Raw genomic sequence first — 23569 nt, forward strand, 5'->3', positions numbered from 1 at the left:
TATATTATATTATACCTTCAGCACTAAGAGACGCCCAAAGGACCCTTCCCCACGAAACCAAATAAAATATCCAGAGGAACATAAAAAAAAAGGCAGGATAGTCTTTCTAAGTACTCCTGAAACAAATATGAAAAGACCAACTGAGAAGGTGCTGCTAATGCCGTTTCTAGTGAGAGATTTCATATTCATTTATATTTCAAGACTTGTGTTTAGCTGAGCTTTTTAAAAGTGTTTCTACCGTCAAAAACAGCGAGCCAATCAAATAGGGAAATATGAAGCTGTTTTTTCATAAGCAGTTGCTTTCGTGTAGCAAAGTTTTAGAAGCACTTTAGACCATGTTTTTGGCTTTTGGATTTCTTCTTTTTCGAAATGGGGTGGAAATAGAGAGATGTTTCACGATTATTTAAAGGGAGATACAGAGAGGTAGGTTTTACATGTGTTCCACCCAAACAACTCATAGTTTTTTCATAACACGTGGCTCACGGTAGTTTTTTTTACGCCTCATAGCAACTTTTCTAGTGATGTGTCATATTCTCCCGCTGTCTCAAAATCAATCCATTTTTATTTTGAAAGAAAAAAATGAGTTTGATCAAAGCATTTTTGAAACGAGCCACAGAACCCGCACAAAAGCTGACATGATAGTCTTGAATTTTTTATAACAACACCATGAAACTAATCACTGGCCCTAGGAGGAGAAAGCAAAGATAAATTATTTAATGTCTTGGGAGTTAAAAAAGTTGTAAGATGAAATGACTTGACCTATTGTGAGTGTCTTGGAAAGAGAGAAAGCTACAAGATGTGACTTTTAGTGGGTCCATCATGTTGCTTTAAAAACAAGGAGAGAAGTGACTATCATCCTGTTTGTTTGATCGTTTCTGTGGTTTATAAATCAGCTGATGTTGTTTTGGCCCTGTTCGCTGGTCTGAAATTTGGCTGAAAAACACTGTTTCGGCTGGTTTGTTGTGAGAGAAAAAACATTGTTTCGGCTGGTTTGGTAAACAGTAACTTGTGAGTGGGATCAGCCGGCTGGCTGGACGAGTCTAGACCAGCAAACACCACCTTTATTATGAGAGAAAAACATTATATTATGCTGATAAGCATGACTCAAGCGAACATGGTGAAAATACTCTCACCATAGATGCTATTAAAGTAGACAAGTGACTATAATATCATCGCAATAGATGCTATTAAATAGAGCCACAAAGAGCGTAATACCATTAACTCCAAAGCAATAGATATCATGAAGGAAAAAAAACAAAGTGATTATAACATTATCTTTGGTATAATTTCTTTTACTATTTCCAAAAAAGGCAGGGAGTAAAAATAACACTATTTAATTTGTACTGATTATCTCATTTGGAGTGTGTTTAGTTGCCCAAATTTAGGAATTTGGGCTACTGTAGTATTTCGTTTTTATTTGACAAATAGTGTTCAATCGTGGACTAATTAGGCTCAAAACGTTCGTCTCGCAATTTTCAACCAAACTGTGCAATTAATTTTTTTTCGTCTACATTTAATGCTTCATGCATGTATCGTAAGATTCGATGTGATGAATACTGTAGCATTTTTTTGGATTTTAGGGTGGGAATACTCTTGGACGAGGTTCAAGAACTTCCGGTTCGGCCTGCATGCAGTCCGTGCATGCTTGCATGGCAGCAGGCTAGTAGCCTCATGTCATGTGTCACTCTCTCTCCACCCTCTACGAGCGTTTCTAACTCACATCTTGCCCCAGACGACCTCCCAGCTGCAGAGAGAGGGAGGGGCAGAACCGTCCATCAAAGAGCAACAGAAACACGGAAACGAAAGCCCCCAGAAACAAATGCCCCGTCTTCCTCTGTTTGCTCTTCCCCCCACCCCTCTCTCCTCTCTCCTCCTTTCATCTCCTTCTAGCGCAAGCCTCGCCCTCAAAATCCCTCAGAAACTCATCACCTCCAACACGGCCGCCTCTCCCCAATTCTCTTCTCCCCGGCGGTGCGCCCTCCGAGCCCTCCCTGAGGCCGCTGGATTGCGCGGCGGCGGCGGCGCCCCTGCTAATGCGCGTGCTCCCCTGAGGCTTTTCCTGGTAATCATCTACTACTACTACCTCCCCCTGTGGCGTCTCTTGTCTGGGTCGATCGGGGTTCCGTATATCTCTCGATCGGTTTGATGGAGCCATTCTTGTCAAGATCGGGGTTATCACGGCGGGACCCCTCGGTCCTCGGTTCTTGGCGAGGCGTTCTCGTGATCGGGGGGTTTTTCTCGGGGGTTTTCACGATCTTGGCGTGTGCGGGTGGGTTTCGTGGCATCGGATTGCTGCCAGTTTCACCGCCCATTTTTTTTTGTCATCTTTGCGCAGGCGCAATACAATCAAGGATTCAGTAGCGAAATCTCATGCTCTGTTCACCAAGATTGTTCACGGTTTTGATGTGTTTATGGATTCTTTGGGATTCTTAGAGTTGGTGTTACCATAGTCATGGGTACCTTTTGTCCTTCTTGCCATCTGGATACGAAAGTTCTATTGACATGTGGCGATTCCCCTGTTTTCCCCGGACACTCTGTTGTCTGTTGTCTCCTGCTCTTGTCTTGATGCCAAATCGTTCGTACCAACTCTTGCCTTTATTTGGTAACGATTTTGTCCTTGTTCCTGTGATCATGTAGGTGACTTCGTGGTATTCGTGCGTCACATCAAACTCTGGGTGCCGTAGTGTTGGTGAATCTACCTACATTGTGTGATTCAGTTTGGCTTCGTGGACTGGCCTGGTACTGGGATGGACGAAGTGCCGGGTAATCAGGACAATCAGCCATTTCTTGGCAACATCACTGGAGCCATGTTTGCAGATCACGGGGAACAATCTGCAGGGTGTTCTTCCCTCGAGGCAGGGTGGGTTCCTATGAGTGAAAGAAGCCCTGCTCGGAATGGTCTGGGCACCATTGACAATGCCAATTTGTTTGATGATCAGTCATTGGCATCTGCATTTGGGAACATGAGCTTGAGCTTCACTGGTAGTGCTGCTGACTCTTCTGCTAACTCTGGCAGTGTTGGATCCAGGGATGCACTCCGTTTTGCAGACTATTTGTTTACATCAGCTGACAACCCAACAAATCTGCCACTTCAGCCAACATTTGGTCAGGATGAGTTCGTGCCTTCATATTTGATGGTCAACAATGCTGGACACATGAAACCAAAGTTTGGTGCACAAAATCCTCCAATGTACACAGGGATGCATGGCAAAGATAATGCTTTTGTGGCTAGAACCAATTTACCACAAGCTTTGCCTTTCCAGCAACATCTCATTATCGATAGGCAGCCACAAGCATATGCACCTTATTATCAGCAGCAGATGGACTCTAAATTCAAGCGGCATGATATTGATGTCGAGACGAATTTTATCATGCAGCCACAGTATTCTTATCAGCAAATTCCACAGGCTCCTGATGTTCATTGGATCAATAGCAATCAATATGGTGTTATCAACTCATCAACCAAGTATGTAGCTGCACCTCACCTTAGAGTGCCCACTGTTCGTCATCTGGGACATGGCAGTCCTGATATCTACTGGAATGGTGCTATAATTCCTAATGGAAGTAACCGACGGAGTTTGACACATGTGAATAATTGTCCTTGTACAAGTTATCCTGATTGCTTTTGTGAAACCTGTGAATACTGTCAAATTCAGCTATCTGAAAAGCTCAAACATTCATTAGGGCTCAGGCATTCACCCAAAGGTTTATTAGAAGATTGCATCTCTGACAAAGTGAAAAGTTCACCGTCATCCTTGGATTCTGAAGTGGCCATGAAATCTGCCCAACTGAACTGTAATTCAGTTGATGAAGTTGTTGGAGAATTGTACCACTTGGCGAAGGATCAGAATGGTTGCCGTTTCCTCCAAAGGATATTTACAGAAGGTTCTCAAGAGGATGCCCAAAAGGTTTTTGATGGTGTAATTGAGCATATCGATGAACTTATGGTTGATCCATTTGGAAATTACTTGATACAAAAACTACTTGAGCAGTGCAATGATAATCAAAAGATGCATATACTTTATGAAATAACCAAAATACCTGGCCAGCTAGTCAAAGTTGCATGCAACATGCATGGGTATGGCCGCTTCATGCTTTGATATTAATAATTGCTTTCTTTTTATTTTCATTTTATCATAACTTTATACTGTTTTTGAACTTAAAAATCCAGGACACGTGTGGTGCAAAAGGTGATAGAAACTGTTAGTACCTCAGATGAAGTGTCCATGGTAGTATCTGCTCTGAGCCATGGTGCCATTACTCTGATGATGGATGCCAATGGCAGCCACGTTGCACACCGTTGCTTGCAGAAGCTATCACCTGAGTGCAAAGCAGTAAGACATTTTTACTTTAAACCAATGTAGCCTTGCTCATGCTTTCAATGTTTTCTGACTGACTTCCTTTTATCAGCTTCATATTGTTATAATTCTTTACTCTGCTACATAGAACTAAATACCCAGTATGGTTAGAGCATGCCCTAGTGACCATCGTCGAGTACCTCTTTTACTTAAGAAACCTTTAAATCCTGCTTTTGTTATCCATTGGGTAACCATCTGCCATCTAGTCCTTGGTGCTTATACACTAGTTTGCATAGTTTTATGTTTAGGTTCATACAATGATTTTTGTTTTGATACCAAGGATAATCTTGTTTCATACCTTGGGACATCTAAATTGGAATTAACTGTATGCAATCTTTTTAAAAATACACTGTAAGTGCCTAGTTGTATTTGCCAATAGTAGCACTCTCTTTTAAATGCAGCCTTGCTATTAAAGAAAGAAATAATTCTCTAGTATCATTCATAACAGAGACCATGGTGGCCTGTCAGGCTGCAAATTTTATTTGCCGTGTTGCTGTCTGTCTTTTGTACTCTGGCTATGCCATCTAATCAATATTATAGGCAGGTCTCTTACCTGTTTGTTCCTGAAAAAGAAAGCATATACCACTACAGTTATTTATTGTTGTAAGAGAACTAAGAACGTTCAAAGGCCTGATTGTAAATTCATGAAGTTTCTCTCTCTCTTTTCTGTTCCTAAGTTTTTAATCTCACAACATTCTGTATTGCTGGAATTTAATCTGATTCCCTAGTAAGGGCAGGTCCAGGCCCAGGGCAAATAGGGCTTCGTTCCAGTCCTAAGATACAAAATAATAGGCCATGGGAAGTAATACCGAGAAAGCATAAACATTCAAACTGATGCGAACTAAAGCACGTAAAGATGTTTCCTGATCCAAGCTGTTCCTAGATCGACCATCCCCTATGACAATCGTGATATATTTTGATCAGCTTTTTTTTTTTTGAGGAAAACAGGAGGGGTTTCCCCCTACTGGGATTTATTAAACAAACAAACAAAGGGGTTGATCAGCTTTCTGGACAGTGTTTCATCATTTAATAGTAACCCCAGTGTTTATGACTTTATTTTTGCTGCACATTTAAAACTTGCAGTGCTGCTAATTGTCTTACCAAGTTACGTTAATCATCATGGTCTATGATATCACTTTCCTGAACATTTTTTGGCTATCTGTATTTGAACTATCACTTGACTTCAAAATTTTCTTTGTCTCCAATGATTTCAAGTACTGTCATCTAAATTAATTTATAATGTGCTCTACAATGAATTCTTGTTTGGTGGAACATAGTACTAAGGATGTTTGAATTAACAATTAAAGCAAATGTTGGAAAGTATATCTACGAGTTCGTGCTAGTTGTATTGAAGAACAAGAAAAGGATAATGTAAATGTACTTAGCCACTGCTACGTAATTTCTTTGCTATCATTATTACCAATTTGTAAACTGGATTTTGGACTGCCATTACCATTGCAGTTCCTTCTCAATGCGGCCACAAAATATTGCGTTGAGCTAGCAAAGGATCGCCAAGGCTGTTGTATCATCCAGAAATGTATTATTCATGCAAATAAGGAGCAGAAGAACAAGTTATTGTACAGTATCACAACTAGGGCTCTCAACCTCGCGGAACATCAGTATGGGTATGTACGTTGCCTTTTGCCTTCAGAGTTAATGTAACTTTGATTCCTTTGCGGCCTCGGCTTTTGAATGCTGTGCATATGAACAAATCTCTGCAGGAACTATGTAATACAGTTCATACTCGACCTCAGGGTTACTTGGGCAACGAATGAAATTCTGGACAAGCTTGAGGGCAACTATGGATATCTGTCGATGCAAAAGTGCAGCAGCAACGTGGTTGAGAAATGCCTGAAAGAAGCACGGGGGCCAAAACGTGCAAAGATCATCCTTGAGCTTGTCAATGACCCCAAGCTGCAGAATATCTTGCTTGATCAGTATGGAAACTATGTGATCCAAACAGCATTCCGGGAGTGCGAGGTAAAATACAATGCACACGTCGGCTAGTTTCTTTCTTAAACTGAAAACTCACATCTTGACTAGTTTCTTTCTTAAACTGAAATTAATTTATTACGTGCAGGATGCTGAGGTTGAGGCTGCATTGGTGCGAGCCATCAAGCCACACGTCGGCGCTCTTCGAAACAACATGTTTGGGAAGAGAATCCTGTCGAAAACCTGCCTGAAGAGCAGGAAGCTCTAATCCCACGCCTCGTCAAGGCGTCCTATGGAGTTCGCCGCACAGCTCGGGCAAGGTCTCATAAGGCGCATCACTGATGTTCAAATCCTGTAGTAAAGTAGTATATGTCACGGGATAGGTCGTCGTAAAACTGAGTAGCAATGGGAGGAGAGTAGTCTGGTTGGAGGAATCCACATTTTGGGCCACTGTAGAACAACCCCATGCGTGTTGTAGTTGTAGAGTTGTTGGGAGAGTTCGTGCAAATAAGTATGTTATTACTACGTTGATAATCCGTCAGATGATCGTCTGTATCTTCTTTACTAAAGTAGTATTTTTTTCATTTCCTTATATCTGTACCTCAGGGATTGTACCTTTTTGTCCCCCCTCCCCCGCGCTGTTGCGGGTGCCGATTTTTTTTCTTCAATTTAACCTTTTTTAATAAAAAAATCACATTTATATCCTCTCAACGGCAAAAACTTATCTTTGGACCTTGAGCTCAGTGTCGTGGCTTACGGCGCTGAGGTAACATGTCTCGGCGCTGAGGTTGGAGGTCAAGGTTGTCGTGGCTGGCAACATGACGTTGACGTGGCCAAAAGTCGGCACCGAGATGTGTTGCTTTGACGCCATAGGTCATGGCACTGAGATCAGAGTGGCTGGCGACATGGCGCTGACATGGTCAAAGTTTGGTGTCGAGACGTATTACCTCGGCGTCATGGGTCACGGCACCGAGATCAGGGTCCAAAGGTTTTTGATACCCATGGGTATAAATGTGATTTTTAACGGAAAAACGGTTAAATTGGAAAAATTTCGGTTGCGAGTGACGCGTCTGAAATGCGCTTCTGAATTGTGATGTTTGATCCTGAGGAAATGAACCTGGTGGGTTCTTGAAGGGCGTGTACTGTTGGGCTCTTTCACGGTTTTGTGGGCTTAGGTGAATCCGGCCCACTATTAATATTATCATCGCGGGCCAAAATAACCCAGCTTGTCGTGAAGCTCCGAGCCTACGCCAAAGGGGTGGGAACCCTTGACAGGTCCAGCACGAGGGGCCGGCGCCGGCGCACCGACCGACGGGTCCTCCGCCGCCGCGAGCTCCTGCTCTCCGTTGGTGCAGCTGGCGGGGTTGGAGCCGCCTTCCGGTTCCGGACGTGGGTTGCGCTCCGCTCATCGATTCCACCGGACCCTCTGCTGGCGAGTAACCCATCCCGTGGTACTGGTGCACGAAATTAGCTTTCTCGCCCTTTGCGTGATGCCTTGCTAATCCGTCCCGTTTTGGTTAGGTTCATCTCCTTCGGCGAGCACGGTCAGTCCGGCCGTGGTTATCCGTCCCGTTTTGATTAGGTTCATCCCCTTCGGCGAGCACGGTCAGTCCGCAGCAGAAATGAAGATGTGAGTGCTCATGTCTCCGGTCTCTCAGTACCTGTGTTATTATGTTGTTCACCGTTACTGGTATGCTGACCTAAGCTGTCTGTCAATCTTCGACATGCACATCCTATCCATTACGCAAATTCTTCAAAAATTAGATCAGCTAGTGCCTCAGATGGTCCCTGTTGGTTAATGGGTCCAGTTATAAGTTTAACAACAATGTCTTGATCGATGATATTTTCCCGTTTCACCTATTAATCTGTCCAAAACTTCACAGTAATTGGGGGTATAAGTGTGGTGCCAACTGTTCTGTTAGATTGTTTATTGTTCAATCCATAATTTCCTATGAGGATTCATGGGAAAGTCTGTTGTTAGATTGTTTTTGTTCGATATGCCATTTCTTATGAGGATTCATGGGAAAGTCTGTTGTGAGCTCCAATTGTTTTGCTCAATTGATGCGAGCAACCCTGAGTGTAGAGGACTGAACCATGGGTCCTGAATGTCTTGTGCTGCTTGTCAGCCACTGCGTGATTTAAAGCTAGACTAGGAATAACCGTTGCCCATTGATGTTCTGCAGACAGAAAGCAAATGCAGGGATCCTTACCAACTTTGAAGTTCTTGACTTCTTGCGAACAAGAGGTGCCAAAGTTGACCCTATGGGATGCTTGGGGGCTGTTGCTGCATCAGAGTGTAAGGTACTTTGCTCCTTTTTTACCTAGTCCTTTATCATTTCGACTTGTTTATTTGTGTTGTTTTGTACCTAAACTGGTGAAGGGCGGGCCTGGTGCAAGCGGTAGAGTCTTACCGCCTGTGACCGGAAGGCCCCAGGTTCGAGTCGCGGTCTCCTCGCATTGCACAAGCGAGGGTAAGGCTTGCCACTGACACCCTTCCCCAGACCCTGCACAGAGCGGGAGCTCTCTGCACTGGGTACACCCTTTGTACCTAAACTGGTCTGATAATCGTCATCGTCTCATTAGGTGTATGAGTACCTCTTAAAAACCCCTGCTTGCAACCAGACAAGGGAATCAATTTATGAATTTGTGAAGAGAAGTGAGGGTTTCATGCTTGCAGAGGCTGATAAGCTAAATGTCATCAACTGGAGACCATCCTCAGCTGCCGATGCTTATGCGGTACTGTAATGTTCATCTTGCTGATAATGAGCATGTTTTTATTTTCAGATTTACAATATTACATGTTTATGCAAATTAAGCTATTTCATATAGAAATTTTGCTGCACCGATCACCGTGAAAGTGGCCTTCCTCGCTATGATATTACCATTTCTCTATTGTTGTTGGAAAAAAATGTTTGAAGTTTAGCGCTGCTTGACTGGTGTGAGGATAACTGGGTTTGTCAATTCAGACGCCTATGTTTTTTTTTTCTCGAATACGTAGAGAGCTACGTATCTTTATATTAAGAAGAAAAGGGGCCAAGAACCTATTCTTATTTCTTACTCCCTCTGTTCCAAATTATTATGAGTCGTTTTGACTTTTCTAGATACATAGCTTTTGTTATTTTTTGAAATAATGGAAGGAGCTTTGCCGCTCAATTAAGACGAATGAAATTTATGTACAAGAAAGGGTAGCCAAACGTGGTGCCAAACACCCCGAAAGGCTAGCCCACCCACGCGACACAGCACAGTACAACACTACCATGAGTCATCGTTGCGGAGCATGGCAAAGCAGCCAGCAGCTCAGACTTCCCATGGCAGACCACAGATATCCCACCCTACGATGCCAGACAGACGGGCCCGAAGCAAGAGGCCACAACAGGTCATCGTTGCCGAGCTCCAGCTCGTCGTGAAGAGCAGCACCGACTTCGATCCTGCCTCGGTCTCCTGCCTCGACCGCAGTGTTTGCCGGGCCTCCCAAGCAAAGTCCTAGTTGTCGAAGAAGGGGGGTTTGCCCCGTGTCATCGTTGTCAAGCTACATCCCCCAATGTAGCAGCTCTGACTTCACGGATGCAGTTCCGGCCGTCTCACGTCGACCGAGCGCCGAGAAGCGAAGATCGTCCATGGAAGGAGACATCGCGGCCAAGACGAAATTCCAACAGCGACGCCTTTAGGAAGGGTATGACGCCAATAGCGCCGCCATTGCTTGTCCAAGAATGGACCGGGTTTTCACCTGTGGAAGACACTGCTGGAGGGGAACACGACGCCCCCAACAGGGAAAGCGGTGCCTACAGGCGTCACCGTTACTAAGGCTTTCGCCCAAGGTGCCTTCCAGCACAACTGTCTAGCCAAGATGCCGAAGCCCTAGCCTGCCGCCATCATCGCTGTCGTTGCCCTGTTGTCCCGCAGAAGCCCCTCCAGAAGGGCATCGACGCGCAGGCTGCTCACAGCAGCAGCACAGTTGCGTCGTCCGCCACCCCCTCAGACCGGGTAACGCGCTGGGCCAGACCTACCTTGCCGCGTGCGTCACAGTGCCGCACGCTGGAGCCGTCGCTGGTTGCCGTCGTTCGAACAAGCATCCACTGTCGCCGCTGCCGACTTCCGCTTGCCACCGCTAGGCGCATGACCCACCACCGCGAGTGCCGTCCCCTGCACTAGGGGCGACTTGGCCGCCACCCCCTCCGACCGGGCAACGCGCTGGGCTAGACCTACCTTGCCGCATGCGTCATAGTGCCGCACGCTGAAGTCGTCGCCGGCTGCCGTCGTCCAAACAAGCACATGCCGCCGCTGCTGCCGACCTCCACCCGCCACCGCCAGGCGCATGACCCACCACCGCGAGTGCCGCCCCCTGCACTGGGGGCGCTGGATGTGGCCACCAGGGCGCTAGGACCCGGTGGCCCCCACCGCCTCCACCATGGTTGCCACCGCTGCCATGGCTGAGGAGGAAAGCAGGAAGCGGAGGAGGAAGAAGAGCCCCCCCCCCCTCTCGGCGCGTGCACGGCTGGCCGGCACCACCACAGCCGCAGCGGACGGCTCCACCAAGCCCCACGCGGCTCGCACGAGGGTGCACCCCGCCACGCGCACCACCACCGCCAAGTGCGAGGAAGACCCCCGCCCTCGGCGCCCCTGGCCGACGCAGCCGCCTCCGCACGCATCCCAGGGCGTGGGGCACCCCTCTACGGACGCCCCCCTGCGAATCTGGTGCTGTTCCCGGTGCCCTGGCCTGGAGCCGCCGCCGCCGCCGTGGGCATCGGCCAACGCCTGCCCAGGTGCGGGCCACCGCAGCACCCGCAGATTTGGACGTCGGACCCCGCTGCGCGCGAGCACGACCTCGTCCGTCCCTGCCACCACCGCGAACTAGCGCCCCACCGCCGCCCTCCCGGCAACCCACGCGGCCATGCCGACGGCCTGCTCCGGCGGCGGCGCGGCGGGAGGGAGGGAGAGAAGGGGGCAGCGGCTGCTAGGGTTTGTGTCGCTGCTAGTGTCGCCCGCGTGGGAGCGGCACGAGGGCAAGTCTTGTTATGTATCTAGATATAATATATATCTAGATGCATAGCAAAGGGTACGTACCTAGAAAAGCCAAAACGACTTATAATTTGGAATGGAGTAGTAGTATAGAAGCAAATGGGCTAAATAGCTTTTAATGATGCATAAATTTGCTTTTCTGAATTCACGAGACATGAGGTTGAAAGAGGTTTAAATCTGTTTTTCCTTTTTAAGGGCTAGAAATGGCTGAACTTCTTTTGCTTTTTGAATTTTGGCAAGATATGGAAAGATGTACTAAACTATACTTGTTTGTTGCTTCATATCTGAGAACTTTATTTACTTGTCCATAAGCTGGATTTCTGTCTTATAATTATCCATGAGCGCATCTCATGGATAACTTGTATTTTCTGTGCAATGATAGGCAGAGAAAAGTAGTTCAAGTGTGTCAAATATGAAGTAACGATTGCTATTGCTATTGTTATTTATTACACTTCCAAGAGCCACTCATAACTTACTCCCTCCATTCCAAATTGTAGGTCACTTTAGCCTTGTCCTAAGTCAAACTTCTCTAACTTTGACAAAGTTTTTAGAAAAAATATATTACCATCTATAAGTTCAGTTAAATGCACTATCAAGACATGTCATAGAGAATTTAAATAAACTAATTTGATGTTGATGCAATTTTCTATAAACATGGTCAAACTTGAGAACTTTGACTTAGGACAAAACTAAAGTGACCTGGATGTACAATGATTACACTTTATAACTTGATGTTTAGCTGTTTATTCTTCATTTTGATCCTCTACTAAGCTGTTTAGTCTTCATTTTGATCCTCTACTGCAGATGATAGAAGAATGTGGGAAACGATTTTCCAGGGACGACCGAGGAGAAGCCTGTGACGAAGACAAGCGGGTCCAGGAGTTTTTGGATATGGTGAAGGAGGTTTTGCCACCACCCCCACCTAAGGCAGAGGCAGAGGCAGAGGCGATGCAGGAGTGAATGTGGTGTTAATTGTGACATACTTAAGGGTTAGATTGCCTGAGAATGTGTAGTTCTAAATACTTCATGTAGCTCTATTTTAATATTATATAGGCAGCTCTTTTGCCTGTTCGTTCTTAGAAAGTTTGTACCGACTGCATTTTCTGTTGCAACTTGTAGAACAGTCACGACCTGACTTTTAAGTTATGTGGGAATTTTGTTCCTTGAAGATTTTTTTCTTGACAACATTTATCACAGTCTACACTCAATAACTTTTATAACTTTATTTATCTTGGGCAGTGTTCGTCTAAATGGCCATTTAAACAGTTGCTAAACGGTAAATAGTGGCAAACTGTTTTGTTTAGGGGGTATCCGGAAATTAAACGATTGACCGTTTCAACGGTCACAAAATGAGGGTTAACGGTCTAAACGCTCTAAACGGAACAGAGGTAAACGGTTTTAAACGGGCTAAATGACTGTTTAAACAACTATTTAGGCGATCACTGGGTAAATACAGTTAAGTTATACATGCATAAATTTGTATATTTAAGTTTATTATATTTATAAATATGTATAATTGATTTCTTGCATGTATAAATATGTATATTTGATTCTTTTTACATGCATAAATATATATACATACTAAAATAATTGATTTTTAATAGCATAAACATGTATAAATGGGAGAATAATTGATTTTACATCAATAAATGTGCACATTTTTAGTAATATGGTGTAAAACTGTTTAGACCGTTTAAACACCATGTAAACGGCCTAAACGCTTAACGAAGGGCGAACGACAGTTTACCTTTTAACGTTTAAGATAACATTGATCCTGGGATGCTAGTGCCCGGATGTCCGGTGGACGCCCGCGCGTGCTAGCCCGTTTCCGTGCACTATGTTTCACACGCTGGCTCGTTATGCATGCCCACGCGGGCCTCGCGTCGCCTGGATGTCTCTCGCACCGCCTGACCGTAGTTGAGGACCGTCTGCCCGCTCGTTGGCACCCCCTAACTCTCCGAAGAGCATGAAACACGTGCAACATGAAACACCTGAATGCAACATACATCTAAAATAGATGAAACATCTAGAACATACATTTGCAACATGTGTGATTGTGTGAAAACATATGCAACATCCAGATAGAACACTTGCAACTTGCAACATGAAAACACTTGTTGCAACAGAAGAATGAAACAGATGAAACATTTGGGAGCATACTATTGCAGCATATGTTTGAAAACATATGCAACATCCAGATCAAAACGATTGCAACATACGTCTGGAAATAGATGAAACATTTTGAACAAACGCTTGCAACATGCCTCTGAAACACTTGCAACATATGCAACATCCCCTGATCTACTTTTGCAATATCCGTATAAAACAAGCAACATATACATCTAAAACGTCTAAAACACTTGAAACATACACATGCAACATAGGGGAGGGGAAGGCTGGGCCGGTCGATTCCGGTCGTCAGGGTCACCAGGGGTGAGGAGCGTCATGGCCGCCGGGGTGCGGGGAGCTTGGTCGCTGGGATGAGAAAGGGCGTCGCCGGGGCTGGGGAGGACACCGTGCTGGGTGGGGGAGAGCCGCCCACTCCCCTGCAACACTGCCGCGCCACCTCCATGGATTTCGCTGAGGTGGGGGAGAGGGCCATCGGATCTACGACATTGGGGGCTCCCGGTGGGTGAGGACGTCGGGGTGTCGGGAGGGGCGCCGCCGGGGTGGGCAAGCGAGAGAGAGCGGAGTAGCATGGAAGCACGAGAGAGAGGAGCTCATTGGGTAGGCTGTGCGTGCAGAACGAAGCAGAGCAAGGCGAGGCAGCCAGGAGTTGATTTTATTTTTTTATTTATTTAGGCGAGTGGCACATGTGGTAGTGAGGTAAAGTTGTGGTGCACGTCATGCCACGTGTCTAGAAGGGAGTCTGGCGTTGGACGTTTTGTTCATAGCATTTCCGAAATCAAAACTTGCATAATGTCACCAAAACTACTATTACCGAGTTACATCACCATGGCCCATGGTCTGGGATCCATTCCACAACTATAAGCTCCTGTACTCGGACTTGACTTTGAGTTCGTATACCTACCCATCTGATCCACCTGTACACTTATACATAACCTAATCGACTTAACGAAACTTTGTCCTAATATACTATAATGGTAGTCCTTTAGTCTTGAAGCAAATCAATGTCTAGAATCAGTGATACATTTTGAAAGCATCTAGGCCCCTAGTTGGGTTTCGATGATTAATGACAATACAAGATTACTATGACTAACGTGTGTTTTGTAGATGCAATTAAGTTAGGTCATGGTAATGGAGATCGATTGGGCAATCGAGGTAGTCATGCCCCTACGATGGAAATCGTTTCAGTTTTCAAAGGATGGACGACAAGGTTAAGGATGGACTAGTTCTAAGTGTCGATTGAAGTTGGAGAGACACTTAGAGTAGTTTAGGACTTTGTTTTTCCTTTGGCCATACTATTAAGGGGGGTATGAACGGGTAGCTTGACCTAGGTGAGTCTAGTGAGTTAGGTGTGGTGCACACTTGTTAAAACTAGCACTAGGTAGCTCCACAACATCCCTATGATCCAATGGAGCAAACTTTATTCACATATGATCGAGAGTTGGAAGTGAATGGAGGGTCAAATGCTGACCGGACGTTGGCTCCGGTCGGACCGGACGCTGGCTCCGGTCGGACCAGACGCTGGCTGCAGGGTCCGGTCAGTTCATTTGATCAAGGAGATTGCGTCTGGCGCGACCGGACGCTGAGTGGTCGAGTGACCGGACGCTGAGGGCCAGCATCCGGTCGACTTCAGTAAGGTTCCAGAAAGGGAAAAGCTTGACCGGACGCTGCCAGCGTCCGGTCACACTGTAAACACTGGAGTTCGGGGTATACTGACCGGAGCGTCCAGTCAACATGACCGGAGCATCCGGTCACCCCACAGAGGCACATAACGGTTCGTTTTTCAGCCCATGTTATAAATAGAGGCTCCACTCGTGTGTGGGGGTACTTTTGCTCATTCCAACAACTGAGAAACACCTTAGAGAGTGCCAAGAAGAGCAAGGTCCTAGTGAGGTGATTGAGATTTGAGAATCCCAAAGAGAGCCCTCATTAGTGAAGATCAAGAGTAGCAAAGTGTGCATCCACCTTCTCATTAAGCTTGTCGTGGTCAAGTGAGAGTTCGTGCTTGTTACTCTCGGTGATCGCCATCACCTAGACGGCTTGGTGGTGATTGAGAGTTCGGTGATCACCCGGCGGAGCTTGTGGGTGACTCAACTCAAGTTGTGAGCGGTTGTGGGTGATTCACCGCGATGGAGTGTCGAAGAATCAACCCATAGAGAGCACTTGATCCTTGCGCGGATCAAGGAGGAGCTACACCCTTACGTGGGTGCTCCAACAAGGACTAGTGGGGAGTGGCGACTCTCCGATACCTCAGCAAAACATCGTCGTGTTCCTTCCTCTCTATTTACTTTGAGCAGTTACTTTGAGCTTTTACTTTGTGCAATTCAATTCATGTCTTTACATCCATAGAATTGCCATGCTAGAGTAGGATTGGAATTTAGGTTGTAAGTCTTTTGTGCGGTAGAACACTTAGAAACACTTTCGAGGCACAAGAGGTTAATTGGGCTAACCGTATGATTTAATTATTGCAAAGAAATTTAGAATTAGCCCAATTCACCTGATGAGGACATCACTTCTTTAGAGGTACCCGCTGATCCTCCAACCGTCATGCAAGGTCCAATGACCCGGGCTCGAAAGCGACAACTCAATTTAGAGGTGACCTCGTTCTTAAGCGATGCTTTTCATACTTTTGAGAATAGACTACTACCTAATGATGTTATCTTGCTTAGGAACATTGAAGAGGGTCATGAAGGACTTAGAGGAAGTGGTGGAGGTGATGATGACTAGCAAGGACGTCCAACACAAGCCGGAGGCCCAGTCCAACAAGAATTCGAGTCTGCCTCGGCCTCCAGGACCAGTCTGCCTTAAACTGGTCACCTAGGACGCATCCGGACTCCGTTTTCGATGATCCACATATGGATGGAAAACTAATTTGATAAGGAAGCCAATCCAAGTGGTTTCACGTCAAAAGCTGTTCGGAATCAACGGGAATCGTCAAAACAAGTCAGCGTCCAGAATCTGCCAGGGTGCTGCGACACCGTCTTTTGGTCCGTTGGACCATGTATCGAGTTTGGGCCTATTAGGGGCGCGTCCAGGGGTCTTGCACGACCCTAGAGTCTTCATAAACAGCCACCGCCCCTCCATTAGGTTTTGGGTTTTGCTTAGATTATTCTGTCAAGAACAGTTTCGTCGTTCATCGGTTTGTGAGACCCCAACTCGTGAGATTAATCATTCATCTGCAATTTGGTTGCTTTCTTTCTTGTTCTTGCTTGTGTTCTTCGTTGCGCAGGTAGGGATTAGCCTTCTTAGCAAGGTCAACCAGATCCATGTCTTGGTTGACAACCAGAGGAGTTGTGGTGCTAAGATTGCAGGGTTTGATCTTTCGATCTGAAGCCGGATCGGTGTGTCATTCTCCGCCACAATGATAGTTACCATCACCTGACGGAAGATCAGAATCCCCGCCTCCATTAAGTGGTAATCAGAGCTAAGGTATACCGTCAGGTTCACTTTTATTCCCTAGTTTGAGTGTTTAGCATTCGTCCCATAGTCCAGTGCCATACTCGTTTTTCCTGTCCTAGAACCTTCCGCGCCATAGCCTTTGCATATTTCAGTTTCAGAGTCCGTCGTGTTGAGTTTGTGTCCTGGTCGAGGTCTTGTTGCTGGTTAGGTCGTGTTAGAGTCCAGTTCGTATGTTTTCCCCATTGTTTCCATCAAATCTTGGCTGTTGTGACCAATTTTGCACACATTATTCCCGTTTTGTCCTCTAATTCGGAGCCAATTCTTAAAACTGGTCTAGTTTTTGCATACGAACTCCGTTTTCAACGTTCCATATATGCAAATCGATCAGAAAAAAATTTGGATATGTCCATCCCTGACTTGTCGGGGTTCGAAATTTTTAGATTGGTCAAAAAGTGGTCACAAGATCCTCGTTTCGTGGTCACAAGGTTTTTGTCGATTTTGATCCAGTTTTCTAAAAATTCCACAGACCACGTCTTTCACTTGTTTGAGCTCATATTTTCTGTCTTTCACTTGTTTGAGCTCATATTTTCTGTGGTTACTTCTTTTGTGCTCCTAAGTAAAGGAAAAATATAAAAAAAATAAAATAAAAAAGTTGAAATTTTCCAAAAAAACAACGACAGCCCAAAAAATAGAAAAAAAGAGAGGGGCAAAAGAGGAACAATATTTAGAGGAGCACATAGAGAAGACCAAAGTGAGCTGTGTTAGCGTGTGTTGTCTGGTTCCTTGTTTGTGTTGCTGTCTCCATCCACCATACTTGTTTTTCTCACACCTATCACCTTGCTATCCACCATACTTTTGTCACATACCTGGTACTTGCAACACTTTAGACCAGCAACGAGAACAAGTACTTTGGACTATAATTCAACATTACTTTCTGTTACTGACTTGTGTGCCAGATATACATATTACTCTTTATTTGCCTTCCCAGCTCCACAAACTCTTCAGATCAGTATAGACAAAGGGCCTTGCAGTCTCGGTACCACTGCCTCACAGGTATCACGAACCAGCCGCCAGTTGTACCGCCCACAGCTTGTGTTGGTAAGAACTTTGTAAGACGCTTCCACTTGCTGTGAAAAGTGACACTACTGCAACCACGTAGTCATTTGATAGGGATAACTTTCACCTGTTTGTTACTATTTTTGTGTTTTCAATGGCAGGAGGTGAACAGACTGGAGATAACAATCCTAAGGGTTTCAACGAGTGTGTCAGTCAAGAGCAACTATAAATTGTTGTAGAGGATGCCCAAAAAAGGATGAATGAGGCGTCAGGAAGGCCGTCACTGACACACTCATTGAGCTCAACATTGGCAATAGCATGGAGAGATTGGATAAGCGAATTTCCATGCTAACCGACAAGGTTACTGAGTTGGAAACCTTTGTGGTGGGCAACAACGACGTCTCCGGCAGCAACACCGATAGTCAAGACATGGTGTATGATGCCAATGGGAACATAGGTCGAGCAGCTATCTGACAAGAGAGATTACGACAACGTCTTCGCCACAACACGACAGGTATGGGTGGTGTCCACCACCACCATCAAGGTAATAATCACCATGTGCCCGATGATCCTTATGCTAAAATTAAGTTCACAATACCATCTTTTTCGGGTCATTATGATGCTGAGGGATATCTTGATTGGGAGATGATGGTAGAACAAAAGTTTAGTGCCCACCTTGTACCTGAGCAGCATAGAGTTAGACAAGCTACTAGTGAGTTTAACGATTTTGCCATTATTTGGTGGAATGGGCTAGCTGCACAGGATGCTTTACCTGGTACATGGAAAGAACTTAAGGTAGCTATGCGTGATCATTTTGTTCTTCCTTCTTATCATAGAGACTTGCGTAAGAAATTAATGCGTTTAGAACAAGGAGATAAATCTGTACAGGATTACTATGGTGAGCTCCAAAAAGGATTGATGCGCTGTAGTGTTGTGGAGGGAAACAAAGATGCCATTTGTCGTTTTTATTTGGGTTTGAGGCGTGAGATTCAGGACATTGTTGATTATAAAGAATTTAACACTGTCAACCAGTTGTTTCAGTTTGCTATGCTTGCAGAAAAGGAAATGCAGGGGCGTGAACAGCAGGGCAAGAGCAAGGTCAGCACCAGCACATACACGCCATGCTCGGCACCATCTTCGGGGCTGACCAAGCCAACCACTTTTTGGATGCCTCCACCAGCGAGCAAGCGACCAATAGCCTCTGGAGTTTCCGCTACACCTAAGGCACCTCCCGCACGACCTTAAGATTTAGGTAAACATTCTTTGCAGGTGCCTACCAAGAGTTCCTCATTCGTTGCATCGACGGGACGCACTTCGGGTATTTAGTGCCACCGCTGCCATGGCATTGGCCATGTGTAGAAAGACTGCCCAAGTCAGCGGGCATATATTGCTACAGAAGATGGTTACATCAGCACCTCTAACATTGAGGATGAAGAAGACCAAGATGCAGATGAGGAGGACAGCGAAGTCCTTGGTGACGAGGCCACGATGTCCTATAGGAGCATCATTGTACAACGGGTGCTCAGCTCACAAGTCCAGCAACCTGAGAAGCTACAACGCCATAACTTGTTCTAGATTTTCTTCGTCATCAGCGATCGTCGAGCACGTGTCATTATTGATGGAGATAGCTGCAACAATTTGGTGAGTTCTGATTTGGTCAAGAAGCTTGGCTTGACCACACGCCCACATCCACGTCCATACCATATTCAGTGGCTAAATGATTCTGGTAAAGCAAAGGTAACACAAACTTGCATAGTTTCATTTTTCATTGGTTCTTATGCTGATTCTGTTGATTGTGATGTGGTACCTATGCAAGCTTGTTCACTCTTATTGGGTCGTCCTTGGGAACATGACAATGATGCTACACACCATGGTAGAAGTAATAAATACACTTTTGTGCATAAAGGAAAGAAAATTACTTTGGTACCTTTGACCCCTGCTCAAATTGTATAAGCTGATAGAGAACGCGCTACTAGTTTCAATGATGTTCAATCTGAAAATCAGTAAGTTGCTAATTCTATTTTCCCACCTAAAAAGGATAAGTCTACATCTATTTCTAAGGCTGAGGGGATTAAATTGAAGGGTGGTGTTATGCTTGCAACAAAATATGACTTTGCTAAAATTTCTGATGATGATATTTGCTATGCTTTGGTATGCAAACGAGCTATGTTTTCGCTTGATGATATTGTTAGCTTGGTACCTCCTGCTGTCACTAACCTTTTGCAGGAGTATGAGGACATTTTTCCAGCTGAGATACCCCTGGGACTGCCACCTATGAGAGGGATAGAGCATCAAATCGATTTGATTCCGGGAGCAACCTTACCCAACCGTGCTGCTTATCGAACCAATCCTGAGGAGACTAAGGAAATTCAATGACAAGTCCAAGACCTTTTGGACCGTGGGTATGTATGTGAAAGCCTTAGTCCTTGTGCCGTTCCTATACTTTTGGTTCCTAAGAAAGATGGAACTTGGCGTATGTGTGTTGATTGTAGAGCCATCAATAATATTACCATTCGGTATCATCATCCTATTCCTAGGCTAGACGACATGTTAGATGAGTTGTGTAGTTCTATAATTTTCACTAAGATTGACTTGCGAAGTGGCTACCACCAAATTAGAATGAAACTTGGAGATGAATGGAAAACTGCGTTTAAAACCAAATTCGGGTTGTATGAGTGGTTAGTAATGCCTTTTGGTTTGACAAATGCACCTAGCACTTTCATGCGCTTAATGAATGAGGTTTTAAGAGCTTTTATTGAACATTTGTGGTAGTTTACTTTGATGATATATTGATTTACAGCAAGTCTTTTGATGAACATATGGATCACTTACGTGCTGTTTTTAATGCTTTACGTGATGCATGTTTATTTGGTAACCTTGAGAAGTGCATCTTTTGCACAGATCGAGTTTCTTTTCTTGGCTATGTTGTAACTCCACAGGGAATTGAGGTGGACGAGATGAAAATTGAAGCCATAAAGAGCTGGCCGGTTCCCCAAACCATCACATAGGTGAGGAGTTTTCTTGGTCTTGTAGGATTCTACCGCCGCTTCGTCAAAGATTTCAGCACCATTGCTGCCCCATTGCATGAGTTGACGAAGAAAGGAGTGGTGTTTTATTGGGGAGAGGCACAAGAGGAGTCCTTTGACACTTTGAAGGACAAGCTTACACACGCACCATTGCTGCAACTTCCAAATTTTGGTAAGACTTTTGAGCTAGAATGTGATGCTAGTGGAGTTGGCATTGGTGGTATTTTGATGCAAGATGGTAAACCAGTTGCTTACTTTAGCAAAAAATTGCATGGTCCTGTTCTTAATTATTCCACGTATGATAAAGAATTGTATGCACTTGTTCGTTCTTTGGAGACGTGGCGTCATTATTTATGGCCTAAAGAATTTGTTATTCATTCTGATCATGAATCGCTCAAGTATCTTCGCTCTTAAAATAATCTAAATCGTAGGTATGCTAAATGGGTTGAATTTATTGAATCTTTTCCTTATATTATCAAACACAAGAAAGGGAAGGAGAATGTGATTGCTGATGCTTTGTCTAGAAGATATACATTGCTGTCCCAACTTGATTGCCGAATTTTTGGTCTTCAATCCATTAAAGAACAATATGCGCTTGATCCTGATTTTAAGGATGTGTTGCTTAATTGTACAGAGGGACACACATGGAATAAGTTTATGATCAGCGATGGGTTTTTGTTTAGAGCTAACCGCCTATGCATTCTAGTTGGTTCCGTTCGTCTTTTGTTGTTGTAGGAGGCACATAGAGGCAGATTAATGGAATATTTTGGTGCCAAGAAACGGAGGAGGTGCTGTCCACACACTTCTTTTGGCCAAGGATGAGGCAAGATGTAGAGCGGTATGTGGCTCGGTGTGCCACATGTCAAAAAGCTAAGTCACGGTTGAACCCACATGGTTTGTATATACCTCTTCCTGTTCCTTCTACTCCTTGGGTAGATATATCTATGGATTTTGTGTTGGGATTGTCAAGGACTAAGAGAGGGGAGGGATAGTATTTTTGTGGTGGTTGATCATTTTTCTAAGATGGCACATTTTATTTCTTGTCATAAGAGCGATGATGCTGTTCATATTGCTGACCTTTTCTTTCAAGAAATCGTTCGCTTGCATGGTATGCCTTCTACTATTGTTTCAGATCGCGATGCAAAATTCTTGAGTCATTTTTGACGCACATTGTGGAATAAATTGGGGACCAAGCTGCTGTTTTCTACAACATGTCATCCCCAAACTGATGGGCAAACTGAGGTTGTGAATCGAACATTGTCCACCATGTTGAGAGCCATTTTGAAGCGTAATTTGAAGATGTGGGAAGAGTGTTTGCCGTATGTGGAGTTTGCATATAATAGGGCAGAACATTCCACCACCAAGGTAAGTCCTTTTCAGGTAGTGTATGGTTTTAACCCCCGTGCTCCTATTGATCTTTTGCCTTTACCTACCACTAAGAGAATACATAGTGATGCTAGAGAGCGTGCTGATTTTATTCGTAAGTTGCATGAAACAACTAAAGCAAATATTGAAAGCATGAATGAAAAGTATAGAATTGCTGGTAGTAAAGGTAGAAAAGAGATTAAACTTGAACCGGGTGATTTAGGTTTGGTTACATTTAAGAAAAGATAGATTTCCTGAGCTACGTAAGTCTAAATTAATGCCAAGAGCAGCTGGTCCTTATAAGATCATTGAGAAAATAAATGATAATGCCTACAAACTTGAATTGCCACCCGAGTTCGGGGTTAGTCCCACCTTTAACATTGCAAATTTGAAACCTTATTTGGGAGAAGAAGATGAGCTTGAGTCGAGGACGACTCCAATTCAAGAGGGGGAGGATGATGAGGACATCACTTCTTCAGAGGTACCCATTGATCCTCTAACCGTCATGCAAGGTCCAATGACCCGGGCTCGAAAGCGACAACTCAATTTAGAGGTGACCTCGTTCTTAAGCGATACTTTTTATACTTTTGATAATAGACTACTACCTAATGATGTTATCTTGCTTAGGAACATTGGAGAGGGTCATGAAGGACTTAGAGGAAGTGGTGGAGGTGATGATGACCAGCAAGGACGTCCAACACAAGACGGAGGCCCAGTCCAACAAGAATTCGAGTCTGCCTCGGCCTCCAGGACCAGTATGCCTTAAACTGGTCACCTAGGATGCATCCGGACTCCGTTTTCGATGATCCATATATGGATGGAAAGCTAATTTGATAAGGAAGCGAATCCAAGTGGTTTCACATCAAAATCTATTCAGAATCAATGGAAATCGTCGAAACAAGTCAGCGTCCAGAATCTACCAGGGTGCTGCGACACCGTCTTTTGGTCCGTTGGACCATGTATCGAGTTTGGGCCCATTAGGGGCGCATCTAGGGGTCTTGCACGACCCTAGAGTCTTCATAAACAGCCGCCGCCCCTCCATTAGGTTTTGGGTTTTGCTTAGATTATTCTGTCAAGAATAGTTTCGCCGTTTATCGGTTTGTGAGACCCCAACTCGTGAGATTAATCATTCATATGCAATTTGATTGCTTTCTTTCTTGTTCTTGCTTGTGTTCTTCATTGTGTAGACAGGGATTAGCCTTCTTGGCAAGGTCAACCGGATCCGTGTCTTGGTTGACAACCAGAGGAGTTGTGGTGCTAAGATTGCAGGGTTCGATCTTTCGATCT

General features: G+C 44.8%; 2 protein-coding genes across 3 annotated transcripts; both read left to right on the forward strand.

The window, feature by feature from the left end:
* The first annotated feature begins 1866 nt into the window (after nt 1-1866).
* LOC136505941 (pumilio homolog 11-like) lies at nt 1867-6906 on the forward strand. Its single transcript, XM_066501066.1, has 6 exons — nt 1867-2062; nt 2638-4078; nt 4172-4334; nt 5820-5983; nt 6080-6338; nt 6439-6906. Exons 2-6 carry the CDS (start codon nt 2748-2750, stop codon nt 6556-6558), a joined length of 2037 nt encoding a protein of 678 aa, XP_066357163.1. The 5' UTR covers nt 1867-2062; nt 2638-2747; the 3' UTR covers nt 6559-6906.
* A 622-nt stretch (nt 6907-7528) lies between these two features.
* On the forward strand, nt 7529-12486 carry LOC136505942 (uncharacterized). Of its 2 annotated transcripts, none has more exons than XM_066501067.1 (5): nt 7529-7741; nt 7812-7920; nt 8474-8591; nt 8874-9026; nt 12114-12486. In XM_066501067.1, exons 2-5 carry the CDS (start codon nt 7913-7915, stop codon nt 12267-12269), a joined length of 435 nt encoding a protein of 144 aa, XP_066357164.1. In that variant the 5' UTR covers nt 7529-7741; nt 7812-7912; the 3' UTR covers nt 12270-12486. The 2 variants fall into 2 exon arrangements, with proteins under 2 accessions (XP_066357164.1, XP_066357165.1); XM_066501068.1 differs by having other exon boundaries at nt 7529-7722.
* Nucleotides 12487-23569: the final 11083 nt, after the last annotated feature.

This window comes from Miscanthus floridulus, chromosome 14, assembly GCF_019320115.1.
Source record: "Miscanthus floridulus cultivar M001 chromosome 14, ASM1932011v1, whole genome shotgun sequence".
NCBI lineage: Eukaryota > Viridiplantae > Streptophyta > Magnoliopsida > Poales > Poaceae > Miscanthus > Miscanthus floridulus.